Source organism: Elephas maximus, chromosome 19 (genome assembly GCF_024166365.1).
Source record: "Elephas maximus indicus isolate mEleMax1 chromosome 19, mEleMax1 primary haplotype, whole genome shotgun sequence".
Taxonomy (NCBI): Eukaryota; Metazoa; Chordata; class Mammalia; order Proboscidea; family Elephantidae; genus Elephas; species Elephas maximus.
The window spans coordinates 70,989,495-71,011,250 of NC_064837.1; the positions used below are offsets into that span (position 1 = coordinate 70,989,495).

General features: G+C 58.7%; 1 protein-coding gene across 3 annotated transcripts in view; it reads left to right on the plus strand.

Annotated features, from left to right (window-relative positions):
* BAIAP2 (BAR/IMD domain containing adaptor protein 2) overlaps nucleotides 1-21,756 on the plus strand; it is a 69,147-nt gene that overhangs the window by 26,816 nt on the left and 20,575 nt on the right. For all 3 annotated transcript variants that reach the window (XM_049858813.1, XM_049858811.1, XM_049858812.1), the window contains exons 4-6: nucleotides 15,869-15,930; nucleotides 16,909-16,980; nucleotides 17,575-17,712. In XM_049858813.1, coding sequence (XP_049714770.1) covers nucleotides 15,869-15,930; nucleotides 16,909-16,980; nucleotides 17,575-17,712 — 272 coding nt within the window. The remainder of the gene's footprint in view (nucleotides 1-15,868; nucleotides 15,931-16,908; nucleotides 16,981-17,574; nucleotides 17,713-21,756) is intronic.

Below are 21,756 nucleotides of genomic sequence, written 5' to 3' on the forward strand. Positions count from 1 at the left end.
TGGGTGGCTCCTGACCTCACAGCGGGCGTGTCCTCTCATCTTGTGCAGTTCTCCCTGCAGTGAAGAAGTCTCCACAGAGGACTCTTTTTCGGGCTTTGCTTTGATACGGGGAGTGGAGGGGGCTGCTCTGCGTTCTTCTGTCGCCCTCTAATCCCCCAGCCGGCAGCCACCCACGTTTTATTGCCTGTCTGATGGCTGATTCGGTTTCTTAAGTCTCCCCTGCTGTCTGTGGAGCATGTCGCCAGTGTATCCCAGCTCTGTGGGTGCAATCACACAAGCGAGCCTGGCGCTCTGACAGCCCCTTTGATCTGTGCACACCTCACAGCATATTTCCCAGGCCATCTGCTCGTCCCCTTCCAGCTCTCAGTGCCAATATTGCTTGGACTGACCAGCGGTCCAGGGCGATGGGGGCGTCAGCGGGGTCCAAGGCTCCAAGCCCTGGCATGTGCAGATATGCCATCTCTGTAGCTGAGAAGCAGATGCGGGCAGCGAGGGTAGACGCCGTGGCCATCATGGATGTGGCGCCCTGTGTACCATCCCTGCTTCCTTCCGACTCGGAAGTTTGAGAAGATGGGAGAGAGACTCCGTTTCTCCTGCTCCTCCATCACTGCGTCAGCCCCTCCAGTCACAGCAGGGACAGGGCCTGGTGTGGAGACCACAGGGCAGAGTGGAGGGGAGCCTTGGGGGGCTTCAGAGCTGCACATGTCTCATTATCCCAACCCTCCTGACCCCAGCAGTCTGAAATGTGGTCGACCTGAGAGCTGGGAGCACAGCACAGAGCAGCGGAATTGCCCACGTGAGCTCTGGGGCTGGTTGAGGAGGGCAGGTGTAAAAATGGTGCTCTGGGACATCTGACTTCTCTACGTTCATGAGGGGGGAAGGAGAATCAAGGTCGTCAGCAGCCCAAGGCTGGTTTCTGTGAGGGTGGAGGTCAGACATACCTCCTCCCTCCAACCTTTTTAACAATTCTGACACCAGCCATCCCTCCCACAGCACACTCTACTTCTCTGCTGGGTTCAGTAATTTGTAGCAATGGCCACACAAAACTCACAGACCACACACTTATGGGGTTTACAGGGAAGTAGCAGGTTACAGCTCAGAATCAGGAAGGCTCAGCATGTAGTTCTTAATCAGGACAGAGTCTTCTCAGCTGTGCCTGCAGGTAGCCCTCTCTCTGGCCCTCAGCCCCTTGAGCCTCTTGGGCCAGTCTGGCCTCTGTCCTGCTCTGGCAAGTGTTATAAAGCTCTTCAGCTCCATTGGTAGGTGCCCAGGGCACCTCACTCTGACAGTAAGCCTCGGCCCGACAGCTCTCAGCCTCCTAGCTCCATGGGTTGGCAAGACTAGCTCCATAGACAAGTGCCTGGAGTCATCACACCCCACCAACAAGCTTGCTGACTGAAGGCATTCAGCTGTCTCACTCCATGGGGCAGGAAGCCCACCACGCTGTCTCCTGTTGGTCTCCTGGTTCTGCTGTCTCTGCTGCCACCATTTCTCTCTCTGCCGCTGCTTTCACTGTCTCTTGCTGCCTTCCGTGTTACAGCTCTCTTTTCCGCCTGAGTCCAGGAAGCTGTTAGTACAGGAACTCTGGGTCCAAAGGATGTACTCCACTCCTGGCTCTTCTTCCTTGATTTAGTAAGGTGTCTCCTTTCTGCCTCTGGGATGGCTCACTTTAAGGCTAGTGGATGGCAAAACTAACCATTCCCCTTGTTGGGGTTTCATACACCTTATTTGCATGGTCCCACCCCCACAAGGGTGCCATGCACCTTATTTGTATTATTAGCAAGCTATCCAATCCCTTTGGTGAGTCATAAGCACCTCATTTGCATAGGCCACTCAGTCATTTGGTGGGAGTTACAAGATCATGGCAAGAAAGGCCGTATAAAACCAATGCGTTGCACCATAGAAAGACTTAGGGCCAGGTTCTCTTTGCACTGGGTGGTGCAGTTAACGTGCTCGGCTGCTAACCAAAAGGTAGGAGGTTTGAGTCCTCTCAGAGGTGTCTTGGAAGACAGGCTTGACAATCTACTTCTGAAAAACCAGCCATTGAAAATTGTATGGAGCACAGTTCTACTCTGACACCTGGTCACCATGAGTTGGAATCAACCCGACAGCGACTCATTTGGTTTGGTTTCTCTTTGTCCTAAGGCAGGAGAGTGTTTTCCTGGCCTCGGCAGAAGCTGTCCTTCAACAGCTCGATGTTCTCACCTGCCTCCTGTTCCTTGGGTCACTGCCTTTCAAGCGATGTGCTTCCAGCGGCGCACACCTGGCCGAAGTAGCTTTGTGATGGGCTTGAGCTCCTTCAGGCTGTGTGTCTCAGCCCCTCCAGCACCACTGGTCACACAGGTTCCCTCAAGTCCACCTGGCAGAGGGCTGGTACCACAGCCCTGAGGGGTGATGCTCCTGTTCTGCCATCACAGCCTCTGGAAACAGGGCTGGTCCTAAGCTGTGGCCAGGCGTCAGCTTGCTGACTTCCCCAGGTGGGGCTTCTGCTGCTGCCGACCCTGGGGGCTGCTGTGGAGTGTGGTAGCCCAGGGCCTCAGTCCCCACTCCCGCCCCAACCCTGAGTACTATAGCCTTGAGCACATCCCCCGACCCAGCCAGGCTCCTGGCCTGCAGAGAGCTGGGCCGAGCCCATGCCTGTGATGTGGGGTGGCAGACGTAGGAGGAAGAGCCCGGTGTCCCGACTCAGCATGGTGCTGGCGAGGTCCACAGACAAGGCCAGGCGGCCTCAGTGCTCTGGCTAAGATCACCCATGTGGAAAGGGTGGCCCAGCTCCTGCTTCTTAGGAGGCTGAGTTCAGTACTCTAAATCTTCCAGAAGGGCAGCACTGCCTAAAGGGTCGTTGTGGTGGGCAGGGACAGCAGTCCCCACAGAATGCTCCTTTGTTACCTGGTGTGCAGGAGAGGTGTCTCACCTGGCTCTGCAGAAGCCTGGGTGCCATGTAGTATACTGCTCTCGGCCAGGCTGGCGTCCATGTGGCTGTCGCACAGCCTTGCCATCTCCCAGGGCCCGTTTTCTCCATTTGCCTGTGAAAGCAGCCATGCAGTGACTGATGAAGCTGTGGTCCATTGTTTGTCACCACGGGCATGTATGTGCTCACCAGGCACGCCTGGCTCTGCGCCCTGGCCTTGCCGTCCACGGGTTCCCTGGGCGCCCATAGGACACAGGAGCTGCATGCTGGGCACCGCCTGGGAGCAGGTGCTGGGGGAGGCGACTTCCTCTTCATCTGGAGCTGCAGCTGCTGTGGTCTATGAGTCATCGGGGAAGGTGTGTCCTGGAACCCCCCATGGCGTTTCGTTGGTCCCTGTCCAGGCTGTGTCCCTGAGCAGAGAATGGAGGAAACACCTGCCCCCAGCTCTGGGAGAGATCCCTGCCCAGGCCCTGTTGCCCACCTTCTCCCCAGGCCCTCGTCATCCTCAGAGGCCTTCGGGGCCACCCCGCGTGGCCTTCTCTGATCCCTGTGCGAGGCAGCTCCGTGGCCCAGGGGCTCTGCAGTGCTGCCTCAGGCCACTTGCCGGACCCTCCCCGGTCCTCAGTCTTGGGATGGAGGCTAGGGATGTGGGCCTGCAGCCTGTGTGCTGCCTGCCTGGCCATCAGATCCTACCAGAAGGGCCACCTTGGAGATGTTTCCTGGTTGTTAAAAGGTGAACCCACCCAGAAAGGAAGGAGCAGCCCTTTGAACCCCTGTGTTCCAGGCCCTGCCTGCCCTCCTGGGGCTGCACCTGCACCTCTGCCGGGCACCTTGGGCCAGCTCCACGGGCATGCTTGGAGCGAATAAAGGGAAAATTGGGGAATTAGAGCGACCACATGCCCACCCACGCCTTAGATTTGCCAACACTGGGAGACGAGGGACAGAGACAGTGCTGACAGCTCCTCTGGGCGAGGATCGGGGTGCGGGGGGAGGCCGGGGCACAGCTCTGCTCCCCCATGCAGGACACATTGCATCAGTGGCAACTCCCCTGCTCCAGGCTTGCGTGCAGTCACCAAGCTGCTCACGCCGCAGCCCACATGGTTCACTTCCTCTGTGACCCAGTCCCTCGGCTCACTCCAGCCCCCCGCAGGTCATGCCTGCCCCTCATGCCCCCGTGTGACTCAGGCATGTACATGCTTGTGCAGACCACCTGTGGGCTGTGTTCACACATAGCAGCTGATCCAGGGGCTGGAGTGGGGCGGAGGGTCCACGTGGCCACCGAGCTCTGGGTGGGGCAGACGCTACAGGTCCAGGGACCCCTCCACGTAACAGGGGCCTGGCCTCAGGGCAGCTGGGTGGTGAGCTGAGAAGGCAGTGGCAGAGGGGGAGCTGGGGGCAGGGGGCCGGGAGGGCCAGGCCTCTGCCCTCCCCACAAAGACCCTGTGTCCCTGTGCCTGCTGTTGACACAACATTGATACAAAGGCGGTCCTTTGCTCGTGATTTGTTCCAGAACAGTGCATCAGTAAATATTGCTGTCTGGTGTCATCGCCATGGCAACTCAACCATCGATTTTCCCGTCTGTTCCCCCCTTGGCCACTTTCCGTTTTTGCTGTTTTTGTAGGCGGGAGAAGCCTGCTTCTCCCAGGAGATGCCAGCAGCTTCTGTGGCAGCGGGGGGAGGGAGCGGGTGGGCGGAGGCCAGTCCCCAAGTGGGGGTCCCCGGCTCCATGTCCTCATCCTTCCCCTGTGTCACTGGCCCCACAGTATCGCCGCCTGGCAGCCTCCTCACTGCCATCTTCCTCCTCAGAGAGCTGGGTGTTCATGCATTGCTCTGTATGCTGGTATGCTAACGAGCTCGCTGTGGGGGCTTTCCACTCTGGAAGCCACCAAAATAATCGCAACTCAGGGTTATTTGCTCAGGAGACTGAGAGGTAAGGCCGCTCACAGCCCAGTGCGAGCAGCTGACCCTTGGCTCAGGGCCCTCTGGAGCCTCCAGAAACGGCCAAGACGAAGGCCATGGTGTCCTCCTTGGCTGCTTGTGACCAGAGGAGCGCTGTCATCACCTGACGGGGCAGCCCCCCACCCTGACCCCAGAGACCCCGTGCTGGGGCAAGGAGCAGCTCCAGGAAGGGTCAGGTGGCTGCTCCACACCCCCTGCCCCACATCATCTGGGCTGGTGGCTGCTCATGACCAGCACACACTACTGCCATCTGGGATGGCAATAGCCGGGCGTTGGAAAAGGCTGGGTGGCCCCATGAGCCCCTGCACATGCAGACAGCACCGTGACTGTGAGGGGAGGGCCAGGCCGTCCTTGCTCCGGGGGGCCTTGGGATGCAGGGCAGCAGGTCCCAGGCAGGGCTGGCGTTTCCAGTGGCCCATGGCTGTGTAGTGCTCATGTTGGCTCTGTCCCTGGAGCTGAGGGGAACCATGGTGAATCACTGGCATTCCATCTGCCAACGGCAGTAGGCACTCCCTTCTTCAAGGTCTCTGGAGCGGTCAGGGCCCAGGTGGCCAGGGAGGGGACGTCAGCCACAGCCGCCCTGTGGGGCCACACCTGCCCTCTTGGATGGCTGCCACTCTTCAGGGCCTTTGGGCAGCCACACCGAGGGTGGAGTGGGAGGGGCTTCCCTCCTGCAAACAGGCAGGGCCCTGGGCTTAGTGGGCTCTGCAGGGTCCAGCCCAGCCCCCTTCACGCACGACTCTGCTTCTCAGTCAGTTCAACCCCAGGACTTCCTGGCTGCTCACTGTCCCTGCGTGCCTCTTGCCCCCCACCCACCTGGGTGCCTGTGAACTCCTGGCCCTGTGTGATGAACAGGGCAGCCAGGCAGGACCCCTGTGCACTGGGGCGGATGCTGTGGCTGACCCTTCTCAGAGTGCTCCTCGGGCCCAGGATCTATGGGGGGCCCGGGGTGCTTGACCATGCTCCTGACATCACTGAGGTCGCCTCTGCTTCTGAAAGGCGGTACTTCCAGCCACCCCGCTAACTCCCACAGGATAAACACCTCCTGCTGACCGCTTAGCCAGCTGGATCATGGGCCACTTTGCAGCTAGGTGGGAACTTTGGCTGCTGACACATGTCTGCGCTTCCAGGGGTGGGGGGCTGTGCATGGGTACTGTGTCCCAGGGGTGGGGAGCTGTGCGTGGGGGCCTTGTCCTAGGGTGGGGTGCTGTGCGCAGGGCCCTCCCTAATGCCAGGACATTCTCAGTGTCACCCCAAGGAGTCTGCTGCCTGAGCTGAGATCCACTGAGTTTGGGGGCCCATGGGGCAATCGTATCTCCAAGACATTGGGGCATTGATGGGTGCAGGGCGACACTTCCCTCAGTGGCTGGTTACTGCCTTCAGGAGCCGGGAAGTGGCACTGAGAGGATTGGAGACTCCCGAGTGACGAGGAATCAGGGTTGGGCCCTCCCGCTGCCACCTCAACAAGGCCAGAGCCCCCATCCTTCCAGTACGTTCTCAGTCTCCGCCCTGGACCCAAGGTGTGATCTCATTGGGTCTTCCAAGGGGTGGGCGGACCCCAAGGCTAGGCTCTTCCTTCCTGTTGGCATAGCATCTTCACAGGGGCTCCCTGGACTTAGTCAAGAGGTACCCTGAGCTGTCCCATTGTCTCCACAGCCTGGGGGAGGGAGAGCTGTACAGGTGGGCTCAGCAAGGAAGTTTCCGGCACTGGGACCTCCCCCTCCAAGTCCTGACTTCACCACCAAAGGAGGGATGTCAGGGGGGCCATGGCATGGACTCTGGGTTCTCAGAAGCTGTTGCCAGCGCTATTAACTGAGGGCACCAGCCAACCCCAATTAACTGAAAAAGTGAGATCCGTCAGGGAGCTGCTGTCCTGAGCACTGTCCCTGTGGTCGCTGTATGGCCGAGACCATCCCCTGGGTGGGCCTCCCCACACGGGGCACCCTCCAGCCAGCACACGGTAGGGTGATCTTGCTGGGTAGCCATGGGTTCCAGGCCTGGGAGGTGTTGATTGTTGGCAAATTACTGCTTAGGGGTTTTGGGCGCTCCATTACAACGCAGTCTGCAAAAAGTGTGTGTGTGTGAACATCTCACAGAAAAGCATAAAGCAAATGTGGTAGAGTATTGACAAAATTGCTATGGACATGTTATTAGGGACCAGCCCTGGAGAAGGACATCATGCTTGGTAAAGTAGGTCAGCGAAAGAGAGGAAGACCCTCAGTGAGATGGAATGACATAGTGGCTGCAACAATGGGCTCAAACGTAGCAATAATTGTGAGGATGGCGTAGGACCAGGTAGTGTTTCCTTCTGTTGTGCATAGGGTCACTGTGAGTCAGAATCGACTCAACGGGACCTAACAACATGGTTATGGGTTGAGTAGTATCCCCCCAAAATTTATGTAGAAGTTCTAACCCATGGTACCTGTGCATATGACCCTGTTTGGAAATAGGGTCTTTGAAAGTGTTATCAGTTAGGTTCACATAAGGTCATAGGGGAGCAGGGTGGGCCCTGATCCCACCTGAGTGGTGTGCTGTTAAGAGGAGAAGAGACACAGAGAAACAGAAGGAAGACACCCCGTGAGGATGGAGTTCCCCTGCAGCTCCATGCCCAGAAATGCCTGAGGCTGCTAGAAGCGGGGCGGAGCAAGGAAGGACCTTCCCCTACAGCCTTAGACAGATGGCCCTGCCAGCACCCTGAATTCGGACTTCTGGCTTCCAGAACTGTGAGACAATCGGTTTCTATTCTTTTGAGCCCCCCGTTTGTGGTGTTGTGTTACGGCAGATGCAGGGCGTTCCTGCACTAGGAAAAGGATGAATGGTGTTTGTCGTTCTCTTCTGGAGACCTCTCCGTGGGTTTGGAGGCTGGCTTGGGGAAAATGTGCCCTGTCTTCTAAGCCGCAACAACAGCCCAGCAGTGTCAAAATGTGCAGTCCTTTGGGTCTCTGGACAACTTCTTGCCGGGTGCCCCCGGTGGGAGCCGAGTGTGGTTGTGTGTGGTTATAGGACCGGCCCATCTTACCTGAAGCTGCTCTCCACCTCGGTTCAGCAGTCGTGGAAGCGGCCTGGTGCTTTCTGCTGGTCTCCCTGCGGCCCTTCCTGCGGTCTCCTGGCGGGAGAGTGTACACACCGTGAGAGCAGAGCCTCTGGCTTCTTCTTCCACTGCAGCAGCCGAGCACGGGGCAGAGTCTGGCACACAGCAGTGCCCACTGGGCCGCTGTCAGGGACGTGGTGCAGCCAGGCCGTCATGAGGGTGAAACCGAGAGAGTGCTGGCCACAGGGGCACGTGCCCTGGATGCTAGCCCTGGTCCCTGCGGGTGACTGTCAGGGCTTTCCAGAGAAGCAGAACCAATAGGAGAGAGGCAGAGAGAAGGGGAGACAGAGAGAGAGAGAAGCAGACAGAGAGGAGGAGTCAGAGAGACAGAGATTGTGGGGGCTGGCAAGTCTGAAATCCGCAAGGCAGACAGCAGGCTGGAAATACAGCAGGCCTGGTTACAGTCTTGAGGTAGAACCCATACTTCCTTCCTCAGGAAGGCTCAGTTTTTACTCTTAAAGCCTTCAGCTGATTGGACAAGGTCCGTCCACGTTATGGAGGGCCATCTATTGTTAGTTGCCATCCAGTTGGCTTCGACTCGTGGCGACTCCACGCACAGCAGAACAAAACACTGCCCAGTCCTGCACCATCTTCAAAATCATTGTGTCTTTAATGTGTGTGTGGAGTGCCTTCCAACCTAGGGAGCTCACCTTCCAGCACTATCGGACAGCGTTCTGTTGTGATCTATAGGGTTTTCATTGGCTGATTTTTGGAAGTTGATCGCCAGGCCTCTTCTTCCTAGTCTGTCTTAGTCTGGAAGCTCCCCTGAAGTCTGTCCACCATGGGAGACCCTGCTGGTATTTGAAATACCGGTGGCATGGCTTCCAACATCATCATGGCCACAGTACAACAGATGGACAGAAGGGTGACTGGAGGGTAATCTGTTTAACTTAAAGTCAGTTGATGGTAAATGTCAGTCACGCTCAGGTATTTCACAGCAACACTAGGTAGCGTTTGACAGACGGCTGGGCATCGTGTCCTCTCCACAGTGACACAAACCCCACACACTGCAGCTGCCTGACAGCTCTTGCATGGACATCAGGACTGTTATTTCTGTCTGTACGTGTTGTGTTCCCACATCTCCTGGAACCTTTCCTCTTGCCCCAAAGGGAACATGGGAGCCGTCCAGCACGTGGAGCCGTCGTCAGCGTGGCCCTGGGTCCACCAATGTCTCGCTCTCTGGCGGCTCCAGGCCGGGCTACGCGCAGCTCCTGTGCTGTTTTCCTTGGAGTTCTGGAAGCAGCACAGGAATCTGCAGTTTGATCCTTCCTGTCATCTGCTAACAGGGTGCAGCTGTATCAAAGTGGGGGGCTGCCTTTCTTGTGCTCTGCCTGCCTGGAGCGCATTGTCCTCGTCTCTGTCAGGCCCACCTTTGAGCTCGCCGGCCTTGCTGACCCTCTCGTGCCCCGCACCTTCCCATGTAGTCGTCCCTCTGGCTGCGGGGGGCCCCCTTCACCGTTCTCCTCTTGCTCGCCTGTAATGTCCCTTTAAAATCTGAGCACACCATACTCCCTCTGTGCTGGCGCCTTCTTTTGCTTCTTTGCTGCCGCCCTTCTCCTCCCCCATCAGGGGTGCTTGGACTGTGCTGCGGTGTTTTGCTGCCATCTATGGTGGTCCTCATGCCCTGCTCCATTCCTCGGTCCTAGGCCAGCACTCACCTTGGCAGGAGCAGGCTCAGATGGGGCTGGCTGTACCCTCTCACCGCTGTCCTCCCCCTAGGCGTCTCCTGAGGGTCTCTGTTGACTTCTGAGAGTCTGTTGGGGACTGTCTTTACAGCAGAGGGTACATAAATGGTATGAGAAGAGAAGCAGGTGTGACAGACCCCTGGTTCTCGCTTGTGCTTGAGATTCTGAGGCTTGGCAAAGCCAGCTCTAGGTCAGGGCAGCCAAGGAGCACAGTCGGCTGCCTGCCCACACTGATGCCTGGTGAGGCCCACGCCGCTTGCACATTCCTACACGGCTGGCTGCGAGAAGGAATGCTGACTCACCAGACCTGCTGAGGAGGCAGGAGCCTCCCACAGAATCCATTCCTCTTAGTGTCTCTCCTGCCTTTATTCTGTTCCTGTTCCGTCTTCCCTCTGTGCTCAGCCTGGCCCAGGAGGAGAGGGGCACAGCCTCAAAAAGCCTCACTCACAGAGACGGGGCTGACATCCGGTGCTGTGCTGCTGATCCTAGCTCCTTCTCCCTCAAGGAGGGCCTGGTCTGGAGCCAGATGGACCTCAAGGGCCTCACAGCTCTAGAGTTCTACAATGCTGAGCCGTTGGCCAGGGCCGAGAACCCACAGTTTACCTCACTTGCCAGCAGGTGTTTCTGGCTGTAAGCAGGTGGGAGCAACTCAAGAATGGCTCTTGTGAAGGCTGACTGTGCAGGTAGAGCGTAGGGTCATTGTAAAACAAAATCAGTTCTGAAGAAGAGCTGACAGTCATAGTGGCACCCTTCACAACAGCCAGAGTGAAAATAGCCCAAGTGCTCATCAATGGATGACAGATAATTAAGACGTGGTATATACGTATAATGGAATATTTTTCAGTCGTAAAGGGAAATGAAGTCCTGGTACACGCTACGCCGTGGATTAACCTTGAAGACATGCTGTGTGAAAGAAGTCAGTCACAAAAGGCCACATGTTGTATGATTTCAGTTACACAAAATATCCAAAACTGGTATAGAGACAGAAGGCAGATTGGTGGTTACTAGGGGCTGGGGGGAGGAGGGAATGGGAGTGATGTTGATGGGTACGGGGTCTCCTTTTGGAGCGATGCGAATGACCTTGAACTAGCTGGAGGTGGTGGTTGTGCAGTCTAGTGAATGCAGTAAATACCACTGAATTTCACCCTTAAGAATGGTTGATCAGTGGGTTTTACGTCCTGTGGCTTTCACCTCCATGATGAAACAAGCCAACTGCGGGGGGTGGCTTGCTGTCTCCGGTCTCCGTCCTTGCACTGTGCTGACCCAGGTGAGGCCCAGGTGAGGGACATGCTCTGTGGGACCGGGGGCAAGCCATGGGAAGTCCTGGCTGCTGGACCCTTCTGAGTACGGCCAGGGTTCTTCTTGAGCTTTCTGTCTGGCCCTCTGGGCTGTCTCTCATGCTTCTGGGCACTGGCTGCACTGAGTCAGCTGGGCTTGGAGCTGTGCAGGAACAGGGACTGGATCCGAGGAGCTTCCTGCACAGTGGGGTCATAGTTCCTGCGTGCAGGTGGTCACGAGGACTGGGGCTTTTGCCATTCTGTTTCAGCCTCGAGTGGTGGGACCTGCTTGCCGGCTCCCAGCCTTGAGTGGGTGGCATGGGCCAGGCCGACTGGCAGCCAAGCCCCTGGAGCCCCTGGCTGTGCTGTCTGGGCTCTGCAGCCCACAGCATTTGCTCAGCTCCGGGCACAAGGAGAGGAGGCTGAGGCTCCTTCTGCAGGAGTAGAGGCGGATGGCAGCTGGGGGGGCGGCAGCTGCATCTGCTGTCTCATGCTCACATGCGTGTATAGCTATGTAGTTGATGCGGGGAGGAGGGCGTGAGGAGGGGGTGTGAGGTACACCTGGTCTCCCCCAAGCCAGCCACACGGCCCCAGGTTACGCTGCTCTCCTTCCCTTTCCCCACTGTCCCCTTCTGTCAATTGGCAGGACGATGGAGGCACCCCAGGGTGGGGAAGCTTGAGGGTGTCCCTGAGCACCATGGTGGTCCCCACCCTCCAGCCTTTCACTCTCTGGAGCTGCCACCACATTCCCCAGGGCCTTATTCTTCTGGGCTGGGGCTGCTCTCATGGCTAGGACAGAGGAGGGGAGCTGAGTCAGGCCCCATGTCCCCCTTGCAAGCCACCCACAGCCACCACCCACCACTCAGAGCATGTTTCTAGGGCACCTTGCCCATCTCTGGGTCCAAGTGGGATGCACTCAGGGAGAAAGCTCCTGGTTGGGGCCCCTGTCCAGCCTCGCCCAGCTCCGGGATGGTCCCTTGGCTGGGGACTGTGTGCTGGGGCTGGGCACTGCCTTCGTGCCCCCAGACAGCTGGCTGGCTCCTTCTAGGGGGACAACGGCCCAGCCTGGCTCTTGACACCAGCCTGGTGTCCCTTCAGCTGCACACAGACCCAGCCCAGTTCATGGTCGGTCATGTAGAGGCAGATAGGAATGTGTCTGCTTGACCAGGCCCCACCTGTTTCACACGCCCAGGTGGCCTGTGCTTGGGGGAGGGGGCAATGCCTGTGTGTGCGTGCATGTGTGCGGCTGTGTGTGCATCTGTACATGTGTGTGTGCATTTGAAGCTCTAGTGGCACAGTGGTTAAGCACTCAGCTGCTAACGAAAATGTTGATGGTTCAAAGATGGGGCAGTCTGCTCCCATAAATATTACAGCCTTGGAAACCCTATGGGGCAGCTCTACCCTGTCCTGTCAGGTTGCAGTGAGTAGGAATCGACTCAACAGCAATGGGTGCCGGTGCATGTGTGTGTGCATTTGTGCATGTGAGTGTATGCGTTGGCTGCCTGGGTGGTCCCATGGTGGCCCGCCCCACCCCCGAGGGACTGACCACTTTCACTCTTAAAACATGAGGCCGCGTGTGGTGTTACTAACAAGGCCAGAAGCGTTAACGTGAGGACCAATAGGTGTGGGGCGATGACTCAGGCCACAGCCACATTGGTGGAAGTTGTGGGGCAGAGCACCATTTTCTGGACGCCATGTGTTTCCTCGGTGAAGCCCAGTGTCGGTCTGCCCCCTCCTTCCTGTCCTGTCCCTGTCGCTCCTCACACTGTCCCGGCTCCTGTGTGACGGCCAGGCCTTCCTGCAGCCTGGTGACCTCCTGTCCTGGGAGGACCCCCTGGTCTGGGAGTGACAGGGCTGCACCACTGACTCACAAGGTGAGGCCACCTGCTGCCCTCCCCTGCTGTGACACTCCCCGGAGCCCTGACAGCAGATGATGGATCTCACGCTAATTGATCCTATTTTAAGCTGGTTGGTCGGGTTGGCCCCACCTGCATTGTGGGCCTGTGGACGGGGTTCCTGAGGGGTCAAGGAGCCCAGGTGGCCTCCTCCCTCCCTGTGGGTGTGACAGCTCTGTGACTGGTGAGGTCCTGCAGGCCAGGGATCGGGGGCTGGCTTGTGGGGTGTTGGAGCCAGCTTCTGCCCAGGGCTGCCCTCCCCACAGGGCCTCTGCTCTGGTGGGGACCTCATCCTTGTCCCCCACTGTGTCATCCTCTGTCAACCTGGGCCGCTTCCCTGAGCACACCAAATTTTGGGGGTGCTCAGGCACTCAAGTGAACATGTGTCAGTGGAGTCTGGCCTGCGGAGAGGCTGGGGGGCTGGCCATCCCCACCCCAGGCTGGGGCTGCTGAAGCTCAGATCCAGTGAGGTTCGCCTCTAACCAAGGGCAGTTATGGCCTCACCTTGACCACGTGAGGCCATGGCACAGCTGGCTTTCTGCATTCCTGGGAGTCATGTTGCACCCCTCTCCACCCGCCCCCTCGAGGCTGGCAGTACCCCTTATGCTGGCACTGCGGCTCCAGAGCTGGGTGGAGGAGCCCTGTTCTCTCCCCCGCAATGGGGGTGATGGCCAGGCCATGGTGTTCATCTCCGTGGAGGTGCCAGGTCACCGGGCACATGACCGACACATTTATCAGAGTTCAGTGATTGTACCAAGCAGGGCAGAGGCCTGGCGAATCCTCCCTTTCAGCACATGGGCAGTGTCATCCTGGAGATGGACCAGTCAGGTGTGAGCGCAGCGCTGGACTGGAGCCACGTGCAGAGCTCTGAGGGCAGCACCAGGGCTCGGGGATGGGGAGGGAAGGCTCTCACACACACTCGCTCATACCCACAGACACTCGCATGCATACACATGTACTCCCACACAGAGATCCACATACACACGTGTATACACACAGCCACATTCACACACACAGCCATACACACATGTACTCCCACATGCAGATCCACATATACACGTGTATACTCACAGCCACATTCACACAGCCATACACACATGCATTGCCACACACAGATCCACATACACATGTGTATACTCACAGCCACATTCCCACATACTCACATGCATACACACGTACTCCCACACACAGATCTATATACACACACGTGTATACTCACACACAGCCACATTCACACACACTCACACCCATGTACACATACATGTTGTCACACTGTGCGCTCACAGCCACATACACCACACCCTCACATGCATACGCACATTCACACATGCACGCCTGTGTACACACAGGGCCAGCTTGTGGTACCAGCTGTTAGCACTGCCCTGCCCCTCACGCAGCTCTCATGCTGGGCTGTGTGGGGATGGTGGCGCGTGCTGGCTGGGACTGGGTTGTCCCCTGGCCCCCACTCCCTGAGGAGCCACTCTGTCCTGGTGGGGATGGTAGGGCATAGAGGGAGCTCAGCTCGGCAGGGAGCTCAGGCCCACTTCTCTGTCTGACGGGCTCGTCTTGCTGTGTCTCAGACACGCTGTCTCTGTGAAGAATAGGGCTGGAAGCCCCATGTCCTTGACAGTGAGACCATCCTGTGGTCATAGCTGCCAGGTGGCCCTGCCTCAGGGCTCCGTGAAAAGCTGTGTGTTCCTCTCCTCCCCCGGCCAGACATTTCTGGTGAGGGTGGCCAGCAGGAACTGGTGCTGTGCTCAAGGACATGCCAGCAGAGGGGTGCTCAGAGGCAGCCAGGCCCCAGGTGGCTCTTGCATGTGTGTTACAGCCGTGGCTCTTGGGTGTGTGGGTTGTGGCTGTGCCCAGTGGGGCAGGACTCTGAGCACTGCAGAGCAGGGCAGCAGGTGTGGTGTGACTCAGGCTGTGCCACTGGGTACAACTGGTGACCTGGGTGGATTCTTTCCTGCTCACTTGGCCCAGGCGCCCAAGCTCACAGGGTGGTGTGCTGACCGGAGAGGCACACTGGAAAGCCCGTCTGTGGTCAGCGGGGGTGATGCTGCATAGGGTCCTGGGGCTCAGGTGAACCAGACGCCTGCGGCTTCAGAGCACGCCAGCAGGCCATGTCACTGGGCATTGCGTGGCCATCTAGGACGGGGCTCATCCTGCATGGTTGTGAGTTAGCTTGCCCAGTCTGCCCTTCACGGGGACCGCCAGGACTCAGCTCGCCCAGTCCGCCCTTCAGGGGGACCGCCAGGACTCAGCTCGCCCAGTCCGCCCTTCAGGGGGACTGCCAGCGTCCCTGGGTATCCTCATTCTAGGACAGTGTGTGCGAGGAGGCTTGGTTTAGTTGTCCCCGAGGCCTCAGTGGCGTGTGCCTGGGCCCCAGCATGCCGGCGGCCAGGGTCCAGGAGCAGCTGTGGACAGGGCCTCCTCACACCACCATTTCCCTAGGACGAAGGCTGTGTGTGATGCTGCGCTCAGGACCCAGGTGGCCATGGGGCGTGGGTTCTGCTCCTTCTTTATTCAGTCACCCTGTGGACAGGAGACGTGGGAGCAGGCCACCCCGCTCCACAGCCCCTCAGCAGCCTTTTGTGCTCCCCGTGGGTCAGTGACCCCCAGGAGGGTTTCACTCTGGTGTTGGGTTTGTAGCTGTCAGCAGGGCCCAAGGATGCCATGTGGGTCAGGTGTGTGTGCATGCATAGTGGGGAGCCTTCTATCTACAACTGCATCATGAGCACCAACTCTGGTACAGACCCCCAGGGTCCCCTCCTCGGCCCTCAAGGTGCCAAACTCTCATGCGTTTATGTTTGGGGTCCTGGTCATGGTAGGGTCGTCTGCTTTCAGGGAGTGCACCATTGGGAGACGCAGCACCCACCTTCCCTGTCCTGCTTCAGGCCCCTGGTTAACCCTGTGCCTGCCACTGGGTCGGGGACCTCAGAGGCCTGTGTCAGCCACCATGCCACACCGCCCCCCACGGCGTGGATGGATGATAGTGAATTCGGAGTCACTAACCCTCCTGTCCCCTTTTTTCTCCCACCTCGTGTCCCCAGGAGACGTCCTCTTCCAGATGGCGGAGGTTCACAGGCAGATCCAGAACCAGCTGGAGGAGATGGTGAGCACAGCTCTGCTGCTTGGGGCCATGGTGGGGAAGTGCTGACCTGGGCCCTGCCCCAAGCATCTACTGTCATGTGGCCACGCGCAGAAAGGGGAAACACATCCCAGGCTTGGGACAGATCCTGGGCAGGCTCTCAGGAGCCCTGGGAGGTGATCTCCATGGGGGCTGTGGGGCACAGCAAGAGCCAGCCCAGGGTCCCCGCTAGCTGCCTGCCAGGTTGGAGACAGTGAGTAGGGACCGGGGGAGAGCATGCCACAGTCTCAGACCCCCAGAATGCAGTCCTGCTGTGAGGATGGGCCACCTCTTGGGATTTATTTCCTTCCGTGATAAGCTGGGGAAACCCTGGTGGCGTAGTGGCTAAGTGCTACGGCTGCTAACCAGAGGTTGGCAGCTCAAATCCGCCAGGCGCTCCTTGGAAACTCTACGGGGCAGTTCTACTCTGTCCTATAGGGTCGCTATGAGTCGGAATCGACTTGACGGCACTGGGTTTGGGTTTTTGGTTTGGAGATGAGCTGGAGGTTCAGGGGTCCCCTGTATGGTTCCAGTTGCAAGATCCAGGGACCACATTTACCCTGAGCCAGACATTTGGGGGCCACTGGTGTGCAGCCTCTGGTCTAAAGCAGGGGTCCTTTCCTCACCCCCCAGCTTGGGTTCAGGTGCAGTGCCTAGGCAGCCCCAGCGCCGAGCAGCAGGGAGCCCCTGGCTGGTAGGCTGTGTGGGTGTCGGACAGTCCTGGACTTGTGCTGTAGGTGTCCAATACTCCTGGACGTCTGCTCTGTGCCCACAGCCTTGGGGCTTCTGCATGCAAGGCTGTCAGCGATTGGGGCTGTCTGTGCCAACTGCCCCGTGTTGAGGTGCGGTGGTGACCGCCACTTCATCCCAGGCCCCCCCCCCACACCCCATCTAGTGGCTCCTCGCCATGTGTGTCCCAGCCAACAGCTCAGGGCCTTTCCACTGTTTTCTCTCCTGCTCCAGCTGAAGTCTTTCCACAACGAGCTGCTCACTCAGTTGGAGCAGAAGGTGGAGTTGGACTCCCGGTACCTGAGCGTGAGTACCTCGTCATGCGCTTGTCAGGGGCCTGGCTGGCCTCCATCTGCCAACTCTCTGTCTCTGAATCCTTCCCTGGGCTGAAGGTTTCCTCACTTCCTTAAGCTTCCACCCCAGTAGGTCCCCAGGTCTGCGACACCCTTGCCTGTTTGGCACTGAGGCCTCTATGCCTGAATATTGTCCTGTGGGTGAAACGCCATCAGACACCCCAGCCCGGCAGCTCCCACCTCCAGCTGCTCTCAGTAAAGCTGATGGCGTTATTTTGCTGCCCCTTCAAAACTGCATGCAACTATTCTCTGACCTGCTGTGATACATCTTAGCTCTTCCTGCCCCACATCCAGCCACAGACCAGGTGGCAGGAAGAATGCCAGAGTGCGGTGGATGGGAGGAGGTGAGACTTGGGGGCTTTCTGGGGTCTGACTTTCATCTTTGGGAGCAGAGGCTGCCATTAGGCGTGAAGGGCCAGGTCCGTCCCTGTCCTGAGGGTGTCCTGCCCACAGTGCTTGGGGCCTGTTGCAGAGGGTAGAGGGGGCCAAGTCCCAGCCAGGCCACAGTGGGCTCACAAGTCTGCTCGGTCTTTCATTTAAACTCCAGGCAGCACTGAAGAAGTACCAGACAGAGCAGAGGAGCAAGGGTGACGCGCTGGACAAGTGTCAGGGCGAGCTGAAGAAGCTTCGCAAGAAGAGCCAAGGGAGCAAGAACCCGCAAAAGTACTCAGACAAGGAACTGCAGGTGTGTGCTGCCGGCTGGCCTGCAGGAGGGCGCGGGGCGGCAGGCCTGGACCCCAGCTTCCAGATACGTCCTGGGCCCAGGACTCTGCACCCCGTTGCTAGCAAGCAGGTGAAGGAGGAGAGTCCCCTTTGTCCCCAGTGGCTTGGCCCTGTCGTGGCCCTGATGGCTGACTGACTGCTATCCATGTGACTGGGCAAGGGCAGAGCTGCCGAGCTGTCAGGGTGCTGCCAGAGCCGTGGGGTACCCCTGCTTTGTTCCCAGCTGCCTCTGAGCTAGAATGTGCTAGAAGGCTCGCCACCCAAGTGACCCTCCCACCCTGTGTCCCTCTAGATTCCTAGACTGTTACTCTGATCAACCGGTGATGCCCACCGTGGGTCTGCTGGGGGCACTGGGTTTCATGAGCAGATGGCCTCAGGGCCGTGAGAGAGGGACACCCTAGTGTCAGTCCTCTATCACGCCTGGTGTTCTGGGCACCCTGAGCTGAGTGGCCCTGACACAAGTCACACAGCAGAGCCCCTGGCCAGTCACCTGACGAGCGCCCGGGAAGCCCCTCCCTCCCCACTTACCCGCTAAGCAGATCTCCCAGTGGTTGGTAATGCACATGGTGCCAGGTGGGGAGCTGCTGGGAAGGGCCTGGGCGGGCTGGGATGGGGCTCTCAGAGTTAATCCCTTGCCTCCTGCGGACCCACGTTTCCTGAGAGCTGGCAGGCTGGCAAGCCTTGGCAGGCCCTGTACACACCTGCCTGTTCCATGCTGCTGTCTGTTTTTGCATGTCCCTGCTCAGCATGGCAATGTGCATGCAAGTGCGTGTGTGCATGTGTGTGAGCCCATGTGTACACATGTGAACATGCACATGCGTGTCCTTGCGAGGTGGGAACACTGACACCCACATGTGCTTCTGGCCCCTGGACTGAGGGGGTCTCTGCCTCTGAGAAGGGGAACCCGTGGGCCACATACCCTATGAGTGTGGGGAGGCCCAGTAAGGTCACCTATGGGTGTGGATGCACAGGTGACACTGGGGGTGTCACCTGGTGAAGGGACACCAGGTCAGCCCTGATGGAGAGGCCAAGACTGAAGACCCCTGTGGGCCATGGCAGACGAGAATAGTATCCAAAGGCTCCTGTCAGAGAGCGATAGGACCGAGTGGGGGAGGCGGGGAAGTCGTGTGGCCCCCAACCCTGGCTCTTACACGTGTGGTTTACACAGCATTGCAGACTGCGCCCCCAGCAGACACGCTATCGCAAACCCACGGTCTACCTGTGCCCATAGCTTTCGCGCCTCCCGGGGATGGCCCTCCTGGTGATTTCCAGCTTGGGGCTGTTACAGACTGCTGTGATGAGCCAGCACTGGATTGTTTCTGTGACTAAACGCCTAGGAGAGGGGTTATGGGATGAAGAGTAGAAATGTGCGCACATGCTTCTGTCTGATCCTAGACGTGGGCTGCCATTTTGCTTCTGAAAGCCTTGCCCAGGGGTGGTGTCCCCTCCTGCCCCAGAGGGTGATGACAGCCTGGCGTGGGGCCTTGGGGTAATTGTTGGGCAGGTGGGTGGAGCCCTCTTAAAGGGCACTTCCAGGGGCAGTGATCAGGGACTCCCCCAGGGCTGACGTCCTAGTGGCGCTGAGGCCAGCTTGCTTTCGTGGGTTCATTTGCCTGTCGGGAGGGGCCAAGAGCCTGCCTGCACCTCCTTTGTGGCTCTGACTTTTAAAAAAACAGTTTTATTGAGCTTTAACTCGATATCCACACAGAGCTGCCTTGGAAGAAGGTTCTGGCGATCTACTTCTGAAAAATCAGCCATTGAAAACCCCATCGAGCACAGTTCTACTCTGACACCCACAGGGTCACCGCGAATCAGAGTCCCTGGCAACCAGCAACAGCAGTGTCCTTGCCAAGGGCCTCCCAGAGGGTCCCAGGATGGCCAAGGGAGGAAGGGGGAGCCAGGCCATGTGCTATACATTCCCGGCAGGGTGGGGAACCTGCAGGACCCCCTCTGGCCCTGTCTGTCCTTCCCTGCAGTGGTCGCTGACTGGAGGCTGCTGGGGGCTCTGGGTGGAGGCGAGCGAGGGCTCTGGTCCTGGCTGGAGAGCGGGAGGTCCCTGCCTCAGCACCTGTGGGCTGTGGTCTGGGCAAGGCGGCCTCTCCACCGGGTCTGTCTGTCGGGGCCTGGCCAAGCACCTGCCCTTTCCAAGGACACTTTGTCCTTGAGCCTCTGCTCTGGGGTCTCCACCCCAAGGAGTAGTTTTGATTGTAGGTCAGGGAACAGGCATGGAGAGCATGGGGGCCAGAACTAGGATGGGAGACTTTATATAAACATGGGAGCAGCTGTGTGCCACCTGGCTGGCCCCAGGGTCACAGGTCTATGGGGTCCCCTCATCCCCCAACATCCGTCCTTCCAGGACTGGACGAGCTGACAGAAGAGGGCACGTGTGCTGGTGGGTGGGACACTCTCCTGGGGGCTCTGGTGGACGTGCCCACAGACCCCTCCATCTGGAACAGGCTCAGAGCAGCCCTGAGGGGGGCGGATGTGCACCTGTGATGTACCCTGAATCCTGGGGCCCACCGTTACCCTGGGCTGCTGGTATGAGGAGTCAAGCAAGCACAGCCTAGCAAAGGAAAATGGGGTACTGGGGTGTCCTTAGTGCCCACGGGGGCCCGTGGGATGGGCAGCGAATTGGGATGGGGTAGCAGATGGGTACCCCAGTCTCTGGTACCTGCCACATGACATGGGAAGACCCCTGATTCTGACTATTTGGGGTGAGGGGTCCTGGCCCTCCATCTGGGCCCCTCAGTGAGCAGCCCTGCACCTGCCCGGCCCTGGCCCACGTCCTCAGCAACACGCAGGACTTCCCAGCACTCCAGCCCCCCAGCAGGGCACTCCTGCCACCCCACCCACCCTGTGGTTCCTTTTGTTCCAGAGCCCCCTCACCTGGGCAGGCTACGTCCCCTCCCCAGCAATGCCGATCCCACTGGTCAACTGCAATCTGGCTGCCAGCGTTTGCAAAGCTTCTGGGTGACTCTAATGGGTGGCCAGTCCTGAGGTTCTGGCCGGTGTGTGTGGCTGGGGTGGTGCCAGGCCCACCCTGGGCCGGCTTTGCAGCCTGTCCCCCTCCTTGTTGGTGTGTGGGACCTGGGTGAGGGTTCCTTCTGTTTGATTCTATCTCCTGACCCCACCCCAGCCCAGCTCCCACTAGTTCCACACAGCGGGGGCCCCTTGGCCAACATTTTAGCTCCTCTTCTTGCTGTCGGACCTGGGCAGCAGGGGGGCGCTGAACCCCCAGGGCCTTGGTGGACACCGTGTGTGGGGGCCAGCCACAGCTCTGGAGTCTCCAGACTCCAGGTTGGTTTTAGCTCCCTCCTTCTCACCCTCAAGGAACTTTCTGAGCCCCCCATCCTGGGAGGCGGCCAAGCAGAGCCAGCCAGGGCCAGTCCCAGCCCAGCCCATGCCAAGGTGGAGGGTCAGGAGCACCCCTGCCTGCCACTCCGGGGGTTGTGGCTGTCCCGGGACCTGATGCTGCTGGTCCATGCAGGGTCTTGTGTGGAAAACGGGCAGAGAGCCTCCTCCCTGGCTTTTCTTACTTTAGCAGGGATGCAGGGGCCCCGAGGAGAGGGGTTTTTGTGCCAGCTCAGCTTTACCTGTTCCACCTCTGAGCCATGCCAATGGGGTGAAGAAGCCAGCACAACCCCAGGGCCCAGGGGGGAGAGGAGAGTCCTGCGTTCCTGGGGGTGGGGTGCAGAAGTTGTGGGGGCAGAGGCTCCCCAGTGACCACCCAGGCTTCCGTTTAATTCTGGGAGGTGTCCTTGTCACTCTCACCGCCGTTGTGGGGGCTCATGGTCCTCAGACGGTTTGCATCTTCCAGAAGGCAAGTGAGTCCTATCTCGGTCTGAGAAAGGGGAGAGGTTAGTTCTATTTAAAGGGCTATATAACTAAACAAAGCAAAACCAAATAACCATAATTTAGATCTTCAAAAAAGATAATAGCAGAGGCTGGCCCCGCTTCGTGCGAGCCTGACATGGCACAGGGTGGCTGAGCTGCCACTCGCCGCTGT